Source organism: Capricornis sumatraensis, chromosome 13 (assembly GCF_032405125.1).
Source record: "Capricornis sumatraensis isolate serow.1 chromosome 13, serow.2, whole genome shotgun sequence".
NCBI lineage: Eukaryota > Metazoa > Chordata > Mammalia > Artiodactyla > Bovidae > Capricornis > Capricornis sumatraensis.
In genome coordinates, this window is record NC_091081.1 from 28,370,110 (window position 1) to 28,389,408 (window position 19,299).

Genomic DNA, 19,299 nt, shown 5'->3' on the forward strand with positions numbered 1-19,299 from the left:
ATAGAGATCTTTCAACCTCTGTATTTCTTTCAGTTGTTCTGTCATCAATTTATTCCTTTAGAAACATTCTGAACACCTGATGTGCTAGAGCCAGGGGATATGAAGATGAATTAAACAAAGCTCTCCCTGTTAAGAAACTATAAGTCAGGTAGGGGAGGTGACATAGAATCCAATAATTACCTATCATGTGCTCAGTGGCAACCAGATATGTGTGTATGTGTGGTGAGAACTTTCAAGATCTACTCTCTTAGCAACTTTCAAATATACAATGTTGCTAAGTCGTTTCAGTCGTGTCCAACTCTGTGCAACTCCACAGACAGCAGCCCACCAGGCTCCCCCATCCCTGGGATTTTCCAGGCAAGAACACTGGAATGGGTTGTCATTTCCTTCTCCAATGCATGAAAGTGAAAAGTGAAAGTGAAGTTGCACAGTCATGTCCAACTCCTAGTGACCCCATGGACTGCAGCCTACCAGGCTCCTCCATCCATGGGATTTTCCAGGCAAGAGTACTGGAGTGGGTTGCCATTGCCTTCTCCACATGCTAGCAAAGTAATGCTCAAAATTCTCCAAGCCAGACTTCAAAGGTACGTGAACTGTGAACTTCCACATGTTCAAGCTGGATTTAGAAAAGGCAGAGGAGCCAGAGGTCAAATTGCCAACATCTGCTGGATCATCAAGAAAGCTAGAGAGTTCCAGGAAAGCATCTATTTCTGCTTTATTGACTATGCCAAAGCCTTTGCGTGGATCACAATAAACTGTGGAAAATTCTGAAAGAAATGGGAATACCAGACCACTTGATCTGCCTCTTGAGAAATCTGTATGCAGGTCAGGAAGCAACAGTTAGAACTGGACATGGAACAACAGACTGGTTCCAAATAGGAAAAGGTGTACGTCAAGGCTGTATATTGTCACCCTGCTTATTTAACTTATATGCAGAGTACATCATGAGAAACTCTGGGCTGGATGAAACACAAGCTGGAATCAAGATTGCTGGGAAAAATATCAATAACCTCAGATATGCAGATGACACCACCCTTATGGCAGAAAGTGAAGAAGAACTAAAGAGCCTCTTGATGAAAATGAAAGAGGAGAGTGAAAAAGTTGGCTTTAAAACTCAACATTCAGAAAACGAAGATCATGGCATCCAGTCCCATCACTTCATGGCAAAGAGATGGGAAAACAGTGAGACTTTTATTTTGGGGGGCTCCAAAATCACTGCAGCCATGAAATTAAAAGACACTTACTCCTTGGAAGGAAAGTTATGACCAACCTAGACAGCATATTAAAAAGCAGAGACATTGCTTTGCCAACAAAAGTCCGTCTAGTCAAGGCTATGGTTTTTCCAGTGGTCATGTATGGATGTGAAAGTTGGACTGTAAAGAAAGCTGAGCACAGAAGAACTGATGCTCTTGAACTGTGGTGTTGGAGAAGACTCTTGAGAGTCCCTTGGACTGCAAGGAGATCCAACCAGTCCACCCTAAAGGAAATCAGTCCTGGGTGTTCACTGGAAGGACTGATGTTGAAGCTTAAACTCCAAAACATTGGCCACCTGATGAGAAGAACTGACTCATTGGAAAAGACCCTGATGCTGAGAAAGATTGAGGGCAGGAGGAGAAAGGGACGACAGAGGATGAGATGGTTGTATGGCATCACTGACTCAATGGACATGAGTTTGGGTATGCTCTGGGAGTTGGTGATGGATAGAGAGGCCTGGTGTGCTGCGGTTCATGGGGTCGCAAAGAGTCAAACACGACTGAGGGACTGAACTGAACTGACAGCATTATAACTTTGTTTATATGTCCATCAATGCCTATTAAATGTAGCACCTCAAGGCAAGAATACCAGATCAGTTATCTTTTGCATTCCCTCCGCGTTTCTCAATGCAACTGAACAGAAGTGCTCAATAAATGAGCTTTTATAGTGATCCTTTCTTCCATTTTCCAAACCACAGCACAAGAAGTTTAAACAAAGATTATTTAAAATTAAGACGGAATTTCTACCTCAAACTATAGATTTCTCTCAACTGCAACTTCCTATTCCTTGAAAGTGTTAATATGGCAACTATGTTTCTACATTTCTAAGTATGATGTGAAAATCTCTCGGTCCTGTCAGGACTCTTTGTGACCCCATGGACTCCAGGCCAGAATACTGGAGCAGGTAGCCTTTCCCTTCTCCAGGAGAATCTTCCCAACCCTGGGATCAAACCCCAGGTCTCCCAGATCGCAGGTGGCACTGCAGGCGCAGTGCAGGCTTATCTAAGTATGATGATAAGTTTATTAATAAACAGGACTTCTTTACATGAAAAAAGACTGATAAAAGTGCTCTGGTTACTCAGTTCTAATGAGATGGATGAAACTGGAGCCGATTATACAGAGTGAAGTAAGCCAGAAAGAAAAACACCAATACAATATACTGACACATATATACGGAATTTAGAAAGATGGTAATGATGACCCTGTATGCGAGACAGCAAAAGAGACACAGATGTATAGAACGGACTTTTGGACTCTGAGGGAGAGGGAGAGGGTGGGATGATTTGGGAGAATGGCATTGAAACATGTATACTATCATGTAAGAAACGAAGTGCCAGTCTATGTTCGATATAGGATACAGGATGCTTGGGGCTGGTGCATGGGGATGATCCAGAGAGATGATATGGGGTGGGAGGTGGGAGGGGGATTCAGGATTGGGAGCTTGTATACACCTGTGGTGGATTCATGTCAATGTATGGCAAAACCAATACAGTATTGTAAAGTAAAATAAAGTGAAAATTAAAAAAAAAAAAGTGCTCTGGTTACAAGTGGCTTTTTTAAACTTTTTATTTTGATATACAGTTGTATAGGGCAATGGAAAAATAGAACAGAAAGATTGCTGTGCATCTAAAACTGCTCTAAAGGGAATTCCCTGGCTGTCCTGTGGTTAGGATTCAGCGTTTTCACTGCCAGAGTCCAGGTTCAATCCCTGGTGGGGGAACTAAGATTTCACAAGCTTCACGGCATGGCCAAGAAATGAAATTAACTTAAAAAATAAAATAAAAAAATAAAACGGTTCTAAAAGTAAAGTTTATTTTTAAAAAACAGAACCACTACGTGAACTAGCAAACCCACTTCCAGCTATATATTCAAAAGAGTTGAAAGCAGGGTTTTGAAGAGATATCTCACGCTCACGTGCATGGCTTGTTAACTGTAGTCACCATGCTGTGCATTACACTCTCAGTGCTTATTTATCTTGGAACTGGAAGTTTGTACCTTTCGACCATGCATGTGTGTGTGCTAAGTTGCTTCAGTCATGTCCAACTCTTTGTGACCCTATGGACTGTAGTCTGCCAGGCTCCTCTGTCCTTGGGATTCTCTAGGCAAGAATGCTGGAGTGGGTTGCCATGCCCTCCTCCAGGGGATCTTCCTGACCCAGGGATCAAACCCGCATCTTGCAGCTCCTGCATTGCCAGTGAATTCTTCATTGCTGAGCCACCTGGGAAGCCCTACCTTTTGACCCTTTCACCCATTCCCCCCTACCTCTTCCTCTGTCTCTGGCAGCCACCAATCTCTTCTCTATGAATTTGGTTTTCCTAGATTCTACAATAAATGAGGTCATATAGTATTTGTCTTTCTCTAACTTATTTCACTTATACTACTTCATTATAGCTTTTCCCTCCTAATTCTCTTATGTGAAACTTTTCTAAGTGTTTAAAATTCTTTTTTTTCCCCCAAATGCTCTTCATTCAGATGGAAATTTCAAAAAGCAGGTAAATCTGCATAAGCCAAAGGGTTACACTGGTCCCCTCAAGATTTCTTTCCCTTGGCTTCTAATATTCTGTGACTTCCTGATTACATACAGATTTGTTTAAAACCTTCAGAACTGGTGTATTCACAGACCCACATCACTAATCTCCACATTTGTACTGAAGCTGTTATAATTGGGTGGCAGGTGGGAGATAGTTTAACAGAACTCACAAAGCACCTGCAAGATTTGTTTTGAACCAGTTTCTTTCTATAGCTGTTAGTAAACATCTCAGGACCTCTCAGCTCTCACATTAAAGGCTAAAAATCTAAAGGGAAGTAAAGAGCATTGTCACTTAAAAAGGCAGCCTGAGCCTGGACCTGGTGACTCAAAGAGAAGACCAGGAACCGTTGTCACCTGAGTCCATGTTAGAAATACAGACTCATGGGCCCTACCCTTGACCTTCTGAATCAGGATCCAGATTCTGTAATACTGAATAAGATATAGCAAGCATGTTTTGTTATATTTATTTAACAGAGGCTTTTGCTTCTTCTTCTTAATGTACAGCTTTAGTGCTTTCAAATTGTTACTCTTTTTAAATTAAAATTTCTCTTTTTTTTTTTTTCTTCTGAAAGTCAGAAGAACTCAAAAGATATTTGGCTAAGGTCCAGAAAAGTGATATATCAGGGTAACATCCTTGACTTGGGTACCTATGATGGTAATTTCAGTGTGTCATTTTTCACAGGTAGTTGAAGAAAACCAGAACAGGTTTTATGGTGCCCCCAAATATGGAGGATGGATACTGGACAACTGCCCTCTTGTGAAAGAACTCTGGATGGTCTTAGTCGACAAAGGAGTTCTACCCGATTTAGTCATCTGTTTATCAAACACAGAAAACAATGGTTGGTAAATACTTATCATGTCAATTCAGAGTGAAGTTTTTACTGCTGATAATATTTTTAGTTTATGTTTTTATGAACTATGAAATGGAAAACTCTCTACCTTCCCTGGGTACAACAAATACCACCCCAGCAGTCCCTTCATGACCTAAAGGTACACAAAAGGAAACATCCAGCCACTGAGTAGGTGGCCACGGATGGTATACTAGGTCACTGGATGCTCCAATAGTCTCTTATTATGATTCTTTGGAGCTGAGCATTCAACAACCCTCATCCCAGTCAGCATTATAACTTCTGAATGAAACATATATAAGGCTGAGGGCAAAACTATCTGTTAATCCATTTTCCCCTCAAATGGGAAATACTAAGTAGATAAAGATAGCAGAACTAAATTTTAATTTCTGTCACTGTGTGTAAAGCTATAGTAATGAAAAAATTATGGCACTGCCAGAAAAAAATGACATAGACCAATCAAACAGAATAAAGAGCCCAGAGATGAACTCACACATATATAGTCAACTAATCTTTGATAAGGGAGCCAAAAATATTCTGTTATTTTGCATCTTAAGGAAATATATTTGAAAAGAAAATTTCCAGGGGCAGACTGTATTATACTACTTTTTATGTTTTAGTTCCCTATAGTATGTCAATATATACCTTTTAAAACGGATTTAAGATGGTCTCAAAAAATCTGGGCTCTATTTAGATAAATACTTAAAGGAAAATATATTTGGATATAGACAGAAATAATTTTTCATTTCTAATTTCCAAAATATATCTCACTATATTTTATAGAGCCTCAAAATTAATATTACTCTTTATCTGTATTTCAGGAAAATATTTATATAATAGACTGTATTTAAAGAATAAACAAGAAATTGACTCTAAGATTTTAGAAAGATTATTAGATGAACTACTAAAGGAAAGAAAAGAGGAAGAAGCAGCAAGGTAATCTGCCTGGCACAATAAATGAGATTAATTAACCTTTTACAACTGTTAAAAATCTACTAATAATTTATATTTATAAAATGTCTTTAACATCAAAACAGGCCTACTAACAAGATCCAATTCTAATTCTAAGAAAAATAGTAATTTCACAAATATTACCAGAATCTCTAAAGTATATAGCTGTGGATATTTCCACAGTCCCAAATCAGACATTCTAAACCAAATGTTTACTTTCAAAATACATTGTAAAAAAAAAATGTCCTGGTAGTCCAGAGGCTAAAACTTCGAGCTACCAATGTAGGGGGCCTGGGTTCGATCCTTGGTTGAGGAACTAGTTCCCATATACCTCAACTAAGAGTTTGAATGTTGCAACTAAGACCCAGCGCAGTCAAATAAATAAATATATTTTTAAAAATGAGCATAGAAAAAGTATCTATTTTCTACTCTATTTATCTGTGACTTACTTTTACTAACTAGAATCCGCAGATCAAAGAAATAATATAAAAAGTGAAAATACACTTGTGTCATATGACTGAAATTCAAAGCTTGACTAAGTTCTACATAAGGTAAAGAACAAGACTGCTGCTAAGTCGTGCCAGTCATGTCCGACTCTGTGTGACCCCATAGATAGCAGCCCACCAGGTTCCCCCATCCCTGGGTTTCTCCAGGCAAGAATACTGCAGTGGGTTGCCATTGCCTTCTCCCAAGAAAGAGACTAGTTATTTATAACTGATAGGTTCAGCATCAGTTGGGACTTCCTGGTGGTTCAGTGGCTAAGACTCTGAGCTCCCGATATGGAGGATGTCAACTCAATCCCTGGTGGGATAACTAGATCCCACATGCCACATTAAGACTTGGTGCAGCCAAATAAATAAATTAATTAAATACTTTAAAAAAATTGGTCAGAGATGCAGTGCAACTTGGTTGGAAAAGAGATAAAATTTATAGGATTTAGAATTACATTTTTGGCCAAATATCTACAGACATGCTGATTCTACCTGTTTTCCAGCATCAGTTTCCAAATGTGCTGGTCAAATGCAAGATAATTTCTTTTATCACCATTTGTCTTTGATCTACCCAAGTAGTATATGGAAGTAGCTAGAAACTGGCAGCAAAATTCTTCTTCCTCCTTGTCAGATCTTAGATTCTTAGCAGAAGCAACATATAGTATCCAGGTTTTGGATGAGGAAAGCATCACAAAAGAGCCCTACCTAACTAGATAAGTAGAAGAATTGCCAGTTCACACACTACCAAGTAGGGAAGCCATGCAGAAACAATGCTCAGTGGTCTCAAAGGTCTGGGTCATGAACAAGAGAACTCAAATTACATTAAGACTTCAGTCTGGATCACAGGGTCACAGGGTTTAGAATATAGTGAGACAACACTTCCTATTAACAAGAAACAGGATTTGTGGTCTGGTGATTATGAATCTGCCTGCCAGCTCAGGGGACACTGGGTCAATCCCTGGTCTGGGAAGATTCCACATGTCTCAGGGCAACCAAGCCCATGTACCACAGCTATAGAACCCACAGTCTAGAGTCTGCGAGCTGCAACTGCTGAAGCCCACACACCCTAAAGCCCATGCTCTGCAACAAGAGAAGCCACCTCAATGTGGAGCTCAAGCGCCACAGCTAGAGTGTAGCCCCTGCTTGCTGCAACTAGAGAAGGGCCCGGGTGCAGCAACAAAGACCCAGCACAGCCAAAAATAAATAAAACAAGGCACACACTGTTGGGAGGAGAGGTATAGCGATATATTTGAAGAGAATATGTATAAAGATTTTCAAAGGAAGGGGAAAAGGACACCAAAAGAGCACTGAGTATGAGAGAATGACCCACCTACAGAACAGTCTGAAGAAGCCTGTCCAGAGGGGCCTACTCATATGAATGGGCTCTGCTCCACTTAACTGGTCCCCTGTTGGTGACTGCTCGATACAGTTTTTTGATACTGTTTTTAAAGATGCAGTCAACATTCTTATACATGTTTCTTTGTGTAACAGTATGCCAATACCTGAGGGCTAAATTCCTAGTTCTTCAACCCCAATGAAAACCAGATTCCTTATCCCAAACCTCTTTAAATGTCATCATTACTTTGTTGAAAAGAAAATAAATTTTCTGAATACAAAGAAAATTTGCAAATTTTCAACTTACTCCTACAGAAAAAAATTTAAAGAGCAAAAAATGTGAAATAAAATTTTAAAACTGTCAGAATGCCACCATCCATAGATAATTACTATTAACAGTTTGATTCATTTTATTCTAGTCTTTTAATCTTCATTTATATACATTTTAAATAAAAAATTTGTATTATACATAGTTTTATATTATACCTTTTTTCACTTAACTCTATGTTGTGAACATTTCTCATTTAATCAGAGGGAAAATGATACAAATTCTCCCAGCTTAGAGTTAGACAATTCTTTATCAGTTTTTCCAGGTTTCCTAATTAATAGCCAGAGTTTTTAAAATACATTTTAACTTTTCTTACCAAAAAAAAAAATCCCCAAAACACACAAAAAATTCTGAAAATTAACTAGCCTCAATATGAGTAAATTAAATATTTATGTGGTAAAGTAAAAAGTATAGTGAATATTATAAATGATTTATTCTTTATTTTTACCATTATAAGCCTTAAATTCTATGATATTGTAAGATATTTGAATTTCCAAAGATAACTACATTTTGGACCTTTTCATTTCAGAAAAGTCAGCGAAGAGACATTAAGAATAGAAGAAGAAAATCGAAAGCTATTGGAAGCTATGACTGCAAAAGCAAAAGGCAAACAAAAGATTATATAATTAACAATGTGTCATTTGATTTTGTATTGTGACTGCAAAGTCGCAGTATTTACAGAGAATTATAAACAGAGCGGCCGTGTTTCCCAGTTTGCCCATTAGAGTCCAGGTTTACGCCCAGGTTCCTGAAATATTTGTTTGACTCCCTCTCCTTCTCACTGTGTTCCAATTTGGATAATGCACTGTGTGATCACAGCAGTAATGAATTCATAGAAAATGGATTCCTGACACAGACATCTACTCATCCACCTTGTAAGAGGGATACACAGCAGGACCAGTATGTGCAACATGTCTTTTCTTTTCTAATAAGCACATAAAAAATAAAAAGAAACAGATGAAATGAACTACAATCATTCCTCAATATCCATCAGGAATTGGTCCCAGGACTCCTGCAGATACCAAAAATTCGGGAATTCTTAAGTCCCTTATATATAATGTCATAGTATGTGTGTATAACCTAAACACATCGGCATATACTTTAAATCATCTCTAGATAACTTATAATGCCTAATAAAATGTAAATGCTATGTAAATAGTTACTAGCAAATTCAAGTTTTGCTTTTTGGAACTTTCTGAAATTTTTTTTCAAATATTTTCAACTTGTGGTTGGTTGAATCCATGGATACAGAACCTGAAGATTCAGAAAACCAACTGTATATTTTATTTAATGTACTATATTCAAATTATTGTTTTAACATAATGCAAATTATGTTAAATTTAATTAATATTGATTAATGCATGTAATCAATGCAAAAATTATTAATATGTTTTTATATTCAGTTTTTCACACAAAGTCTCTGAAGCCCATTGTGTATTTTACACTCACCGCACATCTCAGTTTGGGCTAGCCACATTTCAAGTGCTCAGTAGCCACATGTGGCTTGTGGCTATGTATCAGATAGTGCAGGAATAGCCATTCCCTATTAATTGGACATTAGGGCTGTTTCCTGTCTTTTACTGTTATAATATTTGGGACTGCTGTATCCTATGGCATATATTTGGGAATATATTTTATATTCTATTTTAATAGATATAATACATAGAGACTGTATCTATCTTTTTCATTAAGCATCATGCTCCAGGGGTTGTTCCCAATTAAATATCTGCTGACTTAAACTAAATAATTTATTTCTTCTCATTTTTTTCTATAAGCAGAAGAAACTGAAGCCGAGGCTTTTGAGGATATCGAAGGTGAAGAGTCTGAACTTCACGAAGGGTCTGAGACCCCTGAGGTTGCTGAGGAGACCAGGGGGGTCTTACCCGAGGAGTCTGACATTTTTGAGGTCCCAGAAACAGAACATGAATCAGGTTAGACTTTTATTAAAGTGTGTGTCCTTAATTCCCCTGCTGCCTATTGGTGTGTTTGCGTGCATGTGTGTGTATGTCTGTTGATGAGGTATAAAGTGGAAGCAGGTTGAGATTGCAGAGATGTGGCCCCAGAGAGCAGCAGGTGGCTGAAAGTACGGTAAGAAAGCTGAGTGCTCTGCCCGGGTGCTGGCACTCTTGTCAGGGTCTGCTATATAATTTGGGGGGCACAATGTTCAAATATCAGGAAAAAAGACTCATTAAAAGTACAAGAACATAAAGCTCTTTCTTTCCTTCCATAGTCTCTCTTAACTTGTCATAGTACTTGATGTTTCCTGTTTAAAGTCATTCTAAGAAAAATTAAAATTTTAAGTTCTTAAGCATGAATTTTACCATTCATCTTTATGTTGCCCAATGCCACTTTTAAATGCAAACCTAAGAAAGGATGTGATGAGGTTCCATAGTCATTCATGTCTCTTTAAATGCCATTACCTTCATTCTGCCTCTGGAGCAAGTTCTAATTTGAAGGGGAAACATGGTCAGACCTGTCAGCATCTTCCCATCCCCAAATCACTAAGTTACACTTATTCCCACACATCGTGGGCCCTCTTAGAATTCTGTACTCATGATGGGGGATCAGGAACGCTCATAGGAATGAGATGGCAAAGAATGACAGACAGATCTCTGCTCACAGGTGTGCCCTATTGTCCCGCTGGAGTCCCTTTGGATTTTGCTTACAAAACTCGGTTCAAAGATCAAAATGACAACCAAAGTGGATTAAACAAAGTATGGGGCCATTCTGGGCAAGAGATACAGGACACCCACACAGCTTATATACCCATGAAGCCAGCCCTCCTCAAATGTCCAGTTCGGTGGGTTGGGACAGGGCAAGAAGGAGTCTATAAGGCAATGAAAGTCACTCTCAGGACTGGAGAGCGGACTTAAGCAGCAAGATCGGGCACTTCACCGTGGTGGAAGCGGGGCTTATAAATGCCTCGCAGCACAATTAGTGTTGAATTACTCCCTCTTCTCTTGAGTATTAAACATTAGAGATTCTATTGAAAGAGGACCCAACTATTGTTTTAGCTAACTTGCCGGACAGTCTCCACAAGATTACAGAATGGCTCTATATAGATTTTTAAAATATATACGTGTGTGTGTGATACACACAAAACTTGTGTCTCAGAGCTAGGAAAGACTAAGGGGTGAGAAGAAAGATAATTAGTCCTTCCTTCTCTGTCTACACTACGTCTGTATGTGAGCCATGTCTTTTATTATCCAGGAGAGCAGTTGTTGATCTGTATCTTCAAAAGTGCTATTAGTTGAGATTCTCCTCAGTTTCACCACACCTACACCCACAACTGAGACTTTGGCCACTTTATGGTCTTTTGGAATATCTTTATGGGTCTCTCAAGAAATTAAAAGAATGCTCAGGCATTTTTGATGCCATGTGAATAAAAGTTTGAATGATATTTAACAACAGTTATCAGAGCTGTATGTATCAATTATTATTATGGTCAACGTCCTTTTGTGTATTTAAGAAAATTCTTCATTTTCTACCTTATTTTATTCTGTATTTTTATGGCTCCCTGGAACCAAGCAGTGGGTTCATGAGTTTGCAGTGTGGAAAACTAAACTCTGACCGCAGATATCTGCAGCAAAGTAAGGGCTTAGTAGTAGGATGCCAAGCGAGGGAGTGGGAGACAAGCCTGAGATCCACTCCAACTTGGTCTTTGAGTTGGGGGCGTTTAAGGAGGAGAGGGCTTCCCAGGTGGCACTAGTAGTAAAGAACTCACCTGCCAATGCAGGGGATGTAAGAGACATGGGTTTGATCCCTGGGTCAGGAAGATCCCCTGGAGGAGGGCGTGGCAGCCCAGTTCACTATTCTTGACTGGAGAATCCCATGGACAGAGGAGCCTCGTGGGCTGCAGTCCATAGGGCTGCAAAGAGTCGGACATGAATGAAGCAACTTAGCTCATGCACAAAGGGGAAGAACAAAGAATCTTCAGTTAATCGTCATCCTGTGACATTTCTTAATCATTGTTTTGGGGGTCAAGATGCCTACTGTTTATGAATCTTTTTATGAGTTTCTGGTGATTCATGATCCAGGGATCTGTTAGCTCATCTTGCCTTGGAGAAACAACCTGAGTCTGTACATTAACGATGTTATCTGATTCTGGTTGATTAGTGTTCACTTAGCACAGAATGGGCTGCTGTTTATGGGGTCGCACAGAGTGGGACACAACTGAAGTGACTTAGCAGCAGCAGCAGCAGCACAGAAATGAGGTCAGAGGGGACAAGAAAGGGAATAACGTTTTGAATAAAGAGATTAATCATAAACTCAGCAGGGGAACTCAGTTTTAGGGGAAATCAGTAGGCAATGGCACCCCACTCCAGTACTCTTGCCTGGAAAATCACATGGACAGAGGAGCCTGGTAGGCTGCAGTCCATGGGGTTGCTGAGAGTTGGACACAACTGAGCGACTTCACTTTCACTTTTCACTTTCGTGCATTGGAGAAGGAAATGGCAACCCACTCCAGTGTTCTTGCTTGGAGAATCTCATGGACGGCAGAGCCTGGTGGGCTGCCATCTATGGGGTCGCACAGAGTCGGACACGACTGAGCGACTTAGCAGCAGCAGTACTTTACCTAATTGTAGAAGGCACTGGCAACCCACTCCAATACTCTTGCCTGGAAAATCCCATAGACGGAGGAGCCTGTTAGGCTGCGGTCCATGGGGTCGCGAAGAGTTGGACAGGACTGAGCGACTTCACTTTCACTTTTCACTTTCATGCATTGGAGAAGGAAATGGCAACCCACTCCAGTGTTCTTGCCTGGAGAATCCCAGGGACGGAGGAGGCTGGTGGGCTGCTGTCTATGGGGTCACACAGAGTCGGACACAACTGAGTGACTTAGCAGCAGCAGCTACTTTACCTAATGAGAACTGTATTATCAATTTGACATAGTATATACAATTTAAACTTTTGAAATTTTCTTTGTGTCAAAATTTTCATAAAGGAATAATGTTTTTAAAACTCAAACACTAACTATTAGATATTTTTTTAAGTATCTGAGCCTCCTGAGGATGCTACAGTTGGAGCAGAATTTCCAAAAGGATCCAGAGAGGGCCTGGAAACTAAAGAATTACCTGAAACAGGTTAGATTATAAAATAAAAGTAGTGTATAGAAATGCTTTTCATATTCTCTTGCAATTTTAGGCATAAAACCAATTTCCTACTTATGTCTTTCTATGCCAGTTATATGCTGGTTGATGTGTGTTATATTTGTCTAACTTATTATATTAAAAGCGTATCTAGCCAACTTATAACAGTTTTTCAACAAATTCTATGTTCTACTTTTATTAACAAAGTTGCCTTATGAAATTCATATTAATTATCTAAATAATTTGGATTTTATTTATAAGTAACAATTCATCCATAGCCAAAACAATGAACAGAGCATAGTTGAAATATGAATTTATAAATGTATATAATTGCTTAGAACTCTAAGTTTACTTCTTTCAAATGTTTAAAAATTATTATAAATTATTTTGGCAATATAGCTAAAGATATAATGTTTGAAGGCTCTTTTTTCTTTCTTTTAACCTTTACTCAAAAGTTCTACTACCTGAATTTCCAGAAGATGGTTATCCTGATGTTCCTGAAATGGATTCAATTAAAGAGAATGTCAGCTCTTTCTATGCTGCCTGGAGACAGATGGAAACAGCTATCAGTGACTCTTTTACTCAAATTTTAAACCTGGAGATTGCTGGCAAAACTCCAGAGGAACTACTTCAAAAAGTCATTGAAATTATGGAAAGTAAGGGCTGCTGTAATCATAACATTTATTGTCGTGAACAAGCCATATTATTAAAAGTACTGTGAAAGTTTAAAGCCTATGGTTTATGAAGTAAAACATTCAATATTTCCAGGGATGATATTTAAAATATTTAACAACTGTCCTAGAGCACCCATCAGAATAGCCACTGGACACACAGCACTGGCCACATTGGCCACTCGTCACCTAAAGAGTTTGTAAAGGCCTGTTTGCCTGCACATGTAAGCTAAGAGACCAGCCCTATCGTTAATTTTCTTAATCTTGCTACTGTAATATGTTCATAAGCTTTTATCCTAAAAATGTCTTCCCAACTGTTTGTTTGCTTTTGGAAGAACCCTTTCACCATGCTGGTTGGGAGTTAACTGTAGAAGATTATGATGAAGAAACAGAAGACTATCAGGCTGAAGCCGATGTCGATGAGGAGCTAGAAGAGGAAGAAGAGGAAGAGGAAGAGGTGGGAGGCTTTTCTCCCGCTCACTGCCCATGCTCACGTCACTGGAAGCGCACATATCCAGAGTGGTAACTGGCACTTCTGGACTTCAAGAAAACAAGCAGGGATCTTCAGATTTGCAAACATTTTCAACACATTTTGCCTCCATTCAGCTTCATTTGACCTCTGAAATGCCAGACCATGAAAAAGGGAAAGAGAAAACTTTAAATTTTTTTTCCATGGAAAAATCTATACATATTAGAGACAGAAATATTTTATAAATTTAACAGAAGTGGGTGTTTTATGTAAAATACAACAGTGGCATCTTTGAGGGGCTGATGGCATGAAAATGAGTGGTTTTCTCAAAGAGGAACAACTCATTTTTGGCACCAATCTACTCCCTTGGCATCACAATTTTGATAACTATTTTCAAGGGATAGCCTCCTAGTTAAGGCATCTATCAATAATAAAATAGGAAGTGATTCTTTTAATTCTGGTCTTTATCAATAAAGTGAAATAATAGGCTAGATAAACACTCATTTGTAATTAACTGGTTGCTTGACTTAAATCCAAATATGTATATGTCAAACAAAAAATGTTATGCAGTGTGATTCTGCTAATAGCTTTCAATACTCTATCCTAAGAAACTGCTGAGACTCTCAGTCAGGGTGGTTAAAGGGTGTGGGTTTTGTCCCAATAATGTTCAGACTCTATCTTTTCATCTGTGACCTGCTCTGGTCTGCAAGAGCATGGTGTCTTTCTTGTACCTGCAAACAGTTCTCAAGCTGTCTGTAATTTTCAAAACTTAAATTTTTAAATATGGTCTTCATTGATAATATAGTATCCTTTCCTCGCTTTTACTCTTCCTAATTTATCATCCCTTCTTCCAGTGTGTGTTAGGCTTCCTGAGAGGGGTGGTTGTTTTCTTTCTCTCTTTTCTTTTCTTTTTTGGCTCAGTGGAGTTCAGAAGTCTTGCTGGAGTGCTTTAGGTGACAACATCCTCAAAATTTATGAAGGGCAATCTGATTTTTCTCCCCAGCATTCAGGAATGTAGTGACAGATAGGCCACCTGTTCGTTGCTGAGGCCTGAGACAAGCCCAGTTACCTGAATTCCTCATACTTGCCCAGATGCAGGGGCAGCGAGGACTCCTGCCACCTATACAGCTCTTTCTTGGTCTCTTGCAGGCCGCAGAGACCACAAAGGGTGTTAGTTGCTGATGTTAACATTCCCCAGGAAATCCACAGATTTCTACAGGGAAAATTCCTCCTAAGACTTGCCATCTCAATGCTCTGGTCCCTCTGATGCTTGTCTCCAGATACTCATCCAGTCCATAGTGGTAAAGAGTGTTGTACAGTTGTCTGCCCTCAGACGTCCACAGAGGCCAACCACCACCTGCTCTAGCAGTTAAACACTGAGGAGGTGGTAGAGAAATGAGGAGAGTCTTTAGAGCACCATCTTCTCAGAATCCCTTGCTCCAAGACCCCCCAATCCTTATCACTATTACACACATACCTCACATTTTTTTTAACTGAAATTCAGATGTAACTGGTGGGCCTTCATTTTTTATTTGCTAAAAGTCTGGCAACCTTACTTTAAGTGCATTTATTGAAAAACAAGAAAGACTAGAGAAATTAATTAGGCATTCAAGTCAAGAACCTAGAGAAAAAAAGCATAACAAAATAGACCAAATAAAGTAAAAAGAAGGAAATTAAAGGCAAAAATTAATGAAATAGGAAAAAAAGACCAAATAAAAGCAGTAGGCCTACCTTCAAAAAAAAATGAAAAATTGGTTTACTGAGAAGAGCAATAAAATAGACAAACCTCCAGCAAGTAAAATGAGGTAAAAAGAAGGAGGAGTAAATAACATTTTAAACAGAAATCAGATTTTGAAAGAGGTTCATTTTAAATTATAATTTTATACTAACAAATTTTAAAGTCAAAATGAAAAGCATTTTCAAAATGCAAATTACTAAAATATGCTTAAGATGAAAGATAAAAGCTGGACAAACAAAAATAACTGTAGGGAGTTGTAGGGCTTTTCTTGTTGGTTAGATAAGTCTTATGTTATAAATCTTCCATAGCATAGAAAAATTTCAATACTTTCCAGCTCATTTTGAAGCTTGCATAACCCTGACACAAAAATTGAACGAGTGACACAAGAAAAGTAAAGATTAGTTTTGCACATTTATAGAAAGTTGTTTTTTACATCTTGTTTGGGGGGAGAAAAAAAGACGTGTTGTAGAATAGTCATGCAAGGTATTATTTCATTGTTATCTTAAAAAATAATGTATTTGTGCCTAAATTTGTGTCTTTGTATGCAAATGTGTAAGCTACACTGAGAAAAATTAGTCTGAAAAAATACACATAAAACGATTAAGTGTTAAGATAGTACTGGAAGGGAAAGGTGAGAAGAAATGTTCACTCTTGATGCATTGTGGTTATGTTTTGAATATTTTTACAGCAAGCATGCATTGTACAACACAGAAAATTATTTTTATTTTTTTATTTATTTAAATTTTTATTTTTACTTTATTTTACTTTACAATACTATATTGGTTTTGCCATACATTGACATGAATCCACCACGGGTGTACATGAGTTCCCAAACATGAACCCCCCTCCCACCTCCCACCCCATATCATCTCTCTGGATCATCCCTGTGCACCAGCCCCAAGCATCCTGTATCCTGCATCAAACATAGATTGGCGATTCGTTTCTTACATGATAGTATACATGTTTCAATGCCATTCTCCCAAATTATCCCACCCTCTCCCTCTCCCTCAGAGTCCAAAAGTCTGCTCTACACTCTCTGACATAAATCACAGCAGGATCCTCTATGATCCACCTCCCAGAATACTGGAAATAAAAAAGAAAAGAAAGAAAATTATTTTTTAAATGTACTTTACTTTAAATATAGGGCTTCCCTCACAGCTTAGTTGGGAGAGAACCTGCCTACAATGCAGGAGACTCCGGTTTGATTCCTGGGTTGGGAAGATCCCCTGGAGAAGGGATAGGCTTCCCACTCCAGTATTCCTGGGCTTCTCTTATGGCTCAGCTGGTAAAGAATCTGCCTGCAATACAGGAGACCTGGGTTTGATCTAGGTTTGATCTCTGGATTGGTAAGATCCCCTGGAAAAGGGAAAGGCTACCCACTCCAGTATTCTGGCCTGGAAAATTTCAGGGACCATCCATGGGGTTGCAAAGAGTCGGACACAACTGAACAACTTTCACTTTCACTTACTTTAAATACTTTGCAAGAGTCCCTAAGGGATTTTACACATGGTTTCTTCATCTATTGCATTTCCAACTGAATAAAATAAAAATTTTCCAAAGTATTTGATTATATATCCACTGAGTAAGAAACAAAGCAAATCCTGAGACATCTCCCATTTTCATTTTCAATGAATAAGAAGTTGTGACCCTGACTCAGCTTTTACTTCTTGGAAATAATTTTATTTTAGAAACTGACTTCACAGTGACCCTGCATCTACACATTACAGGGGTTTTAGACACATTTGTAGACACATTTGTCTACAGAGGGCTTGGGACACCTTCACTGCTGCTTCATTTTTTTAATAAAATAAAGACACTTGGGATTTGAACTCAGAGGAATATAAGAAACTGATTTTTTGATGAATTCAAATAGTATAAGAACTGGTCTTTTGTGGATTGTTTTAAAGGGATATTGTTATGGATTAAATACTATGCAAAGATGCATTTTTATAATTCCCTCTTTAGTATTATAAGAACAGTACATTAATAGTGTTCTCCAAACTTTGAATGATATTTCTAGAATGAAGATATAATGAAGGAGAAGAGAAGGCATTTGGGAGATACAAAGCACTTTTGTCCAGTGGCTCTCAAAGAAAACTTCGTCCTACAACCAGGCACCCCAGAAGAAGCAGCTAAATATCGAGAAAAGATCTATTACTTTTCAAGTCCTGAGGCTAAAGAAAAGTTTTTGGAGCAACCTGAGGAGTATGTGGCTCATGATGAACCGTTAAAGGTGAAAACAATATTCCCATCCTGATAACTGCTCCTGCATCCTTATTTAGAGACTTGTTACCAATCTCCACCATTATACTCAATAGTGAACTCACCAATATAATAAAACAGTATGGTGGCAATATCTAGGTTTTAAGAACAACTTTTTGGAATATAACATAATCTAACTATCTATTTGATTTCTTTAGTAATGCCTTACATCAAACCAACACATATTTTTTAGCTGAAGTATTTAATAGGAAGTCACAGTTGAATTTATTGCTTGTAATTTTATTGGATTTATTGTATTGCCTAATCATTCTGATGTACCATTTTAACATCTAATTTCTTGTTAGACTTTTTTCCCCCACAATATTGTGATTTTGCCACTGTGGATATGAAATAGTACTTAGGAAATCTTCGGGCATATCATTCTTTCTTTCTCTTAATTATTTTATTAGTATAATTCCCTAGAATGGGATTACAAGATCAAAATTATAAATCACAGTATATTGTCATGGGGCTTCCCTGGTGTCTCAGCAGTAAAGAATCTGCCTGCCAGTACAGGAGAGGTGGGTTCGATCCCTTGGTATGGAAGATGCCCTGGAGAATGAAATGGCAACCCACTCCAGTATTCTTGAAAATTCCATGGACAGAGGAGCCTGATAGGCTACAGACCATGGGGTTGCAAAGAGGTGGGCACGACTCAGCCACTAAACAACATCTTGTCAGGGCTTTCAATAATACTCATGCCTTGTTAAACAGAACATGTAAAACACAATTTAAACTCTTCCAGATAATTTGGGCGATTTTCATGGCTATTGCATATACCTTTAAACTCTTCTCTGAGCATTTCCTTCACAAGGACAAAAGGTGATGAGGCTGTGCTTGCTTCCCTCTGCTGCTCAAAATCCATTACTGCCAGCCCCTTTGAGGCTCATTCCATTCAAATATATCACCATCTCCCACTCCCGCTCTCACCTATAAATATCAGAGTCATTGCCCCACATTTACAAAAGATTTATCTGCTCCTTCATCCCAAACTTCATCATTGTTTTTGACCAGCTTGAGCATCAGTGGACAGTCCATACACCTGGAGCTCTGTGGATTCTCTGGTTTGGGGGCTTCCCTATCTCCCATGGACAGAGGAGCCTGGCGGACTACAGTCCACACAGGTTGCAAAGAGTCAGACATGACTGAGCAACTAACACTTTCACTATTTTCACTTTATCTCCAATACAGATTTAATGAAGGCACCTCTAAAATTCCTGTATCAGTGGGCTTACTGTTTGGTAGAAAGCTTTTGGTGGTGGTGGTGGTGGTGTTTTTATCGTACTAAGAAAATGTCTTTGCATTCTTCCATAATTAAAACTTTTAAAAATAA

General features: G+C 38.6%; 1 protein-coding gene across 1 annotated transcript in view; it reads left to right on the forward strand.

Moving 5' to 3' along the window:
• Window positions 1-19,299, forward strand: part of AK9 (adenylate kinase 9) — a 115,129-nt gene that overhangs the window by 48,870 nt on the left and 46,960 nt on the right. The window contains exons 15-22 of the mRNA XM_068984940.1: window positions 4,466-4,622; window positions 5,453-5,567; window positions 8,266-8,342; window positions 9,509-9,667; window positions 12,731-12,820; window positions 13,282-13,482; window positions 13,833-13,954; window positions 17,725-17,937. Coding sequence (XP_068841041.1) covers window positions 4,466-4,622; window positions 5,453-5,567; window positions 8,266-8,342; window positions 9,509-9,667; window positions 12,731-12,820; window positions 13,282-13,482; window positions 13,833-13,954; window positions 17,725-17,937 — 1,134 coding nt within the window. The remainder of the gene's footprint in view (window positions 1-4,465; window positions 4,623-5,452; window positions 5,568-8,265; window positions 8,343-9,508; window positions 9,668-12,730; window positions 12,821-13,281; window positions 13,483-13,832; window positions 13,955-17,724; window positions 17,938-19,299) is intronic.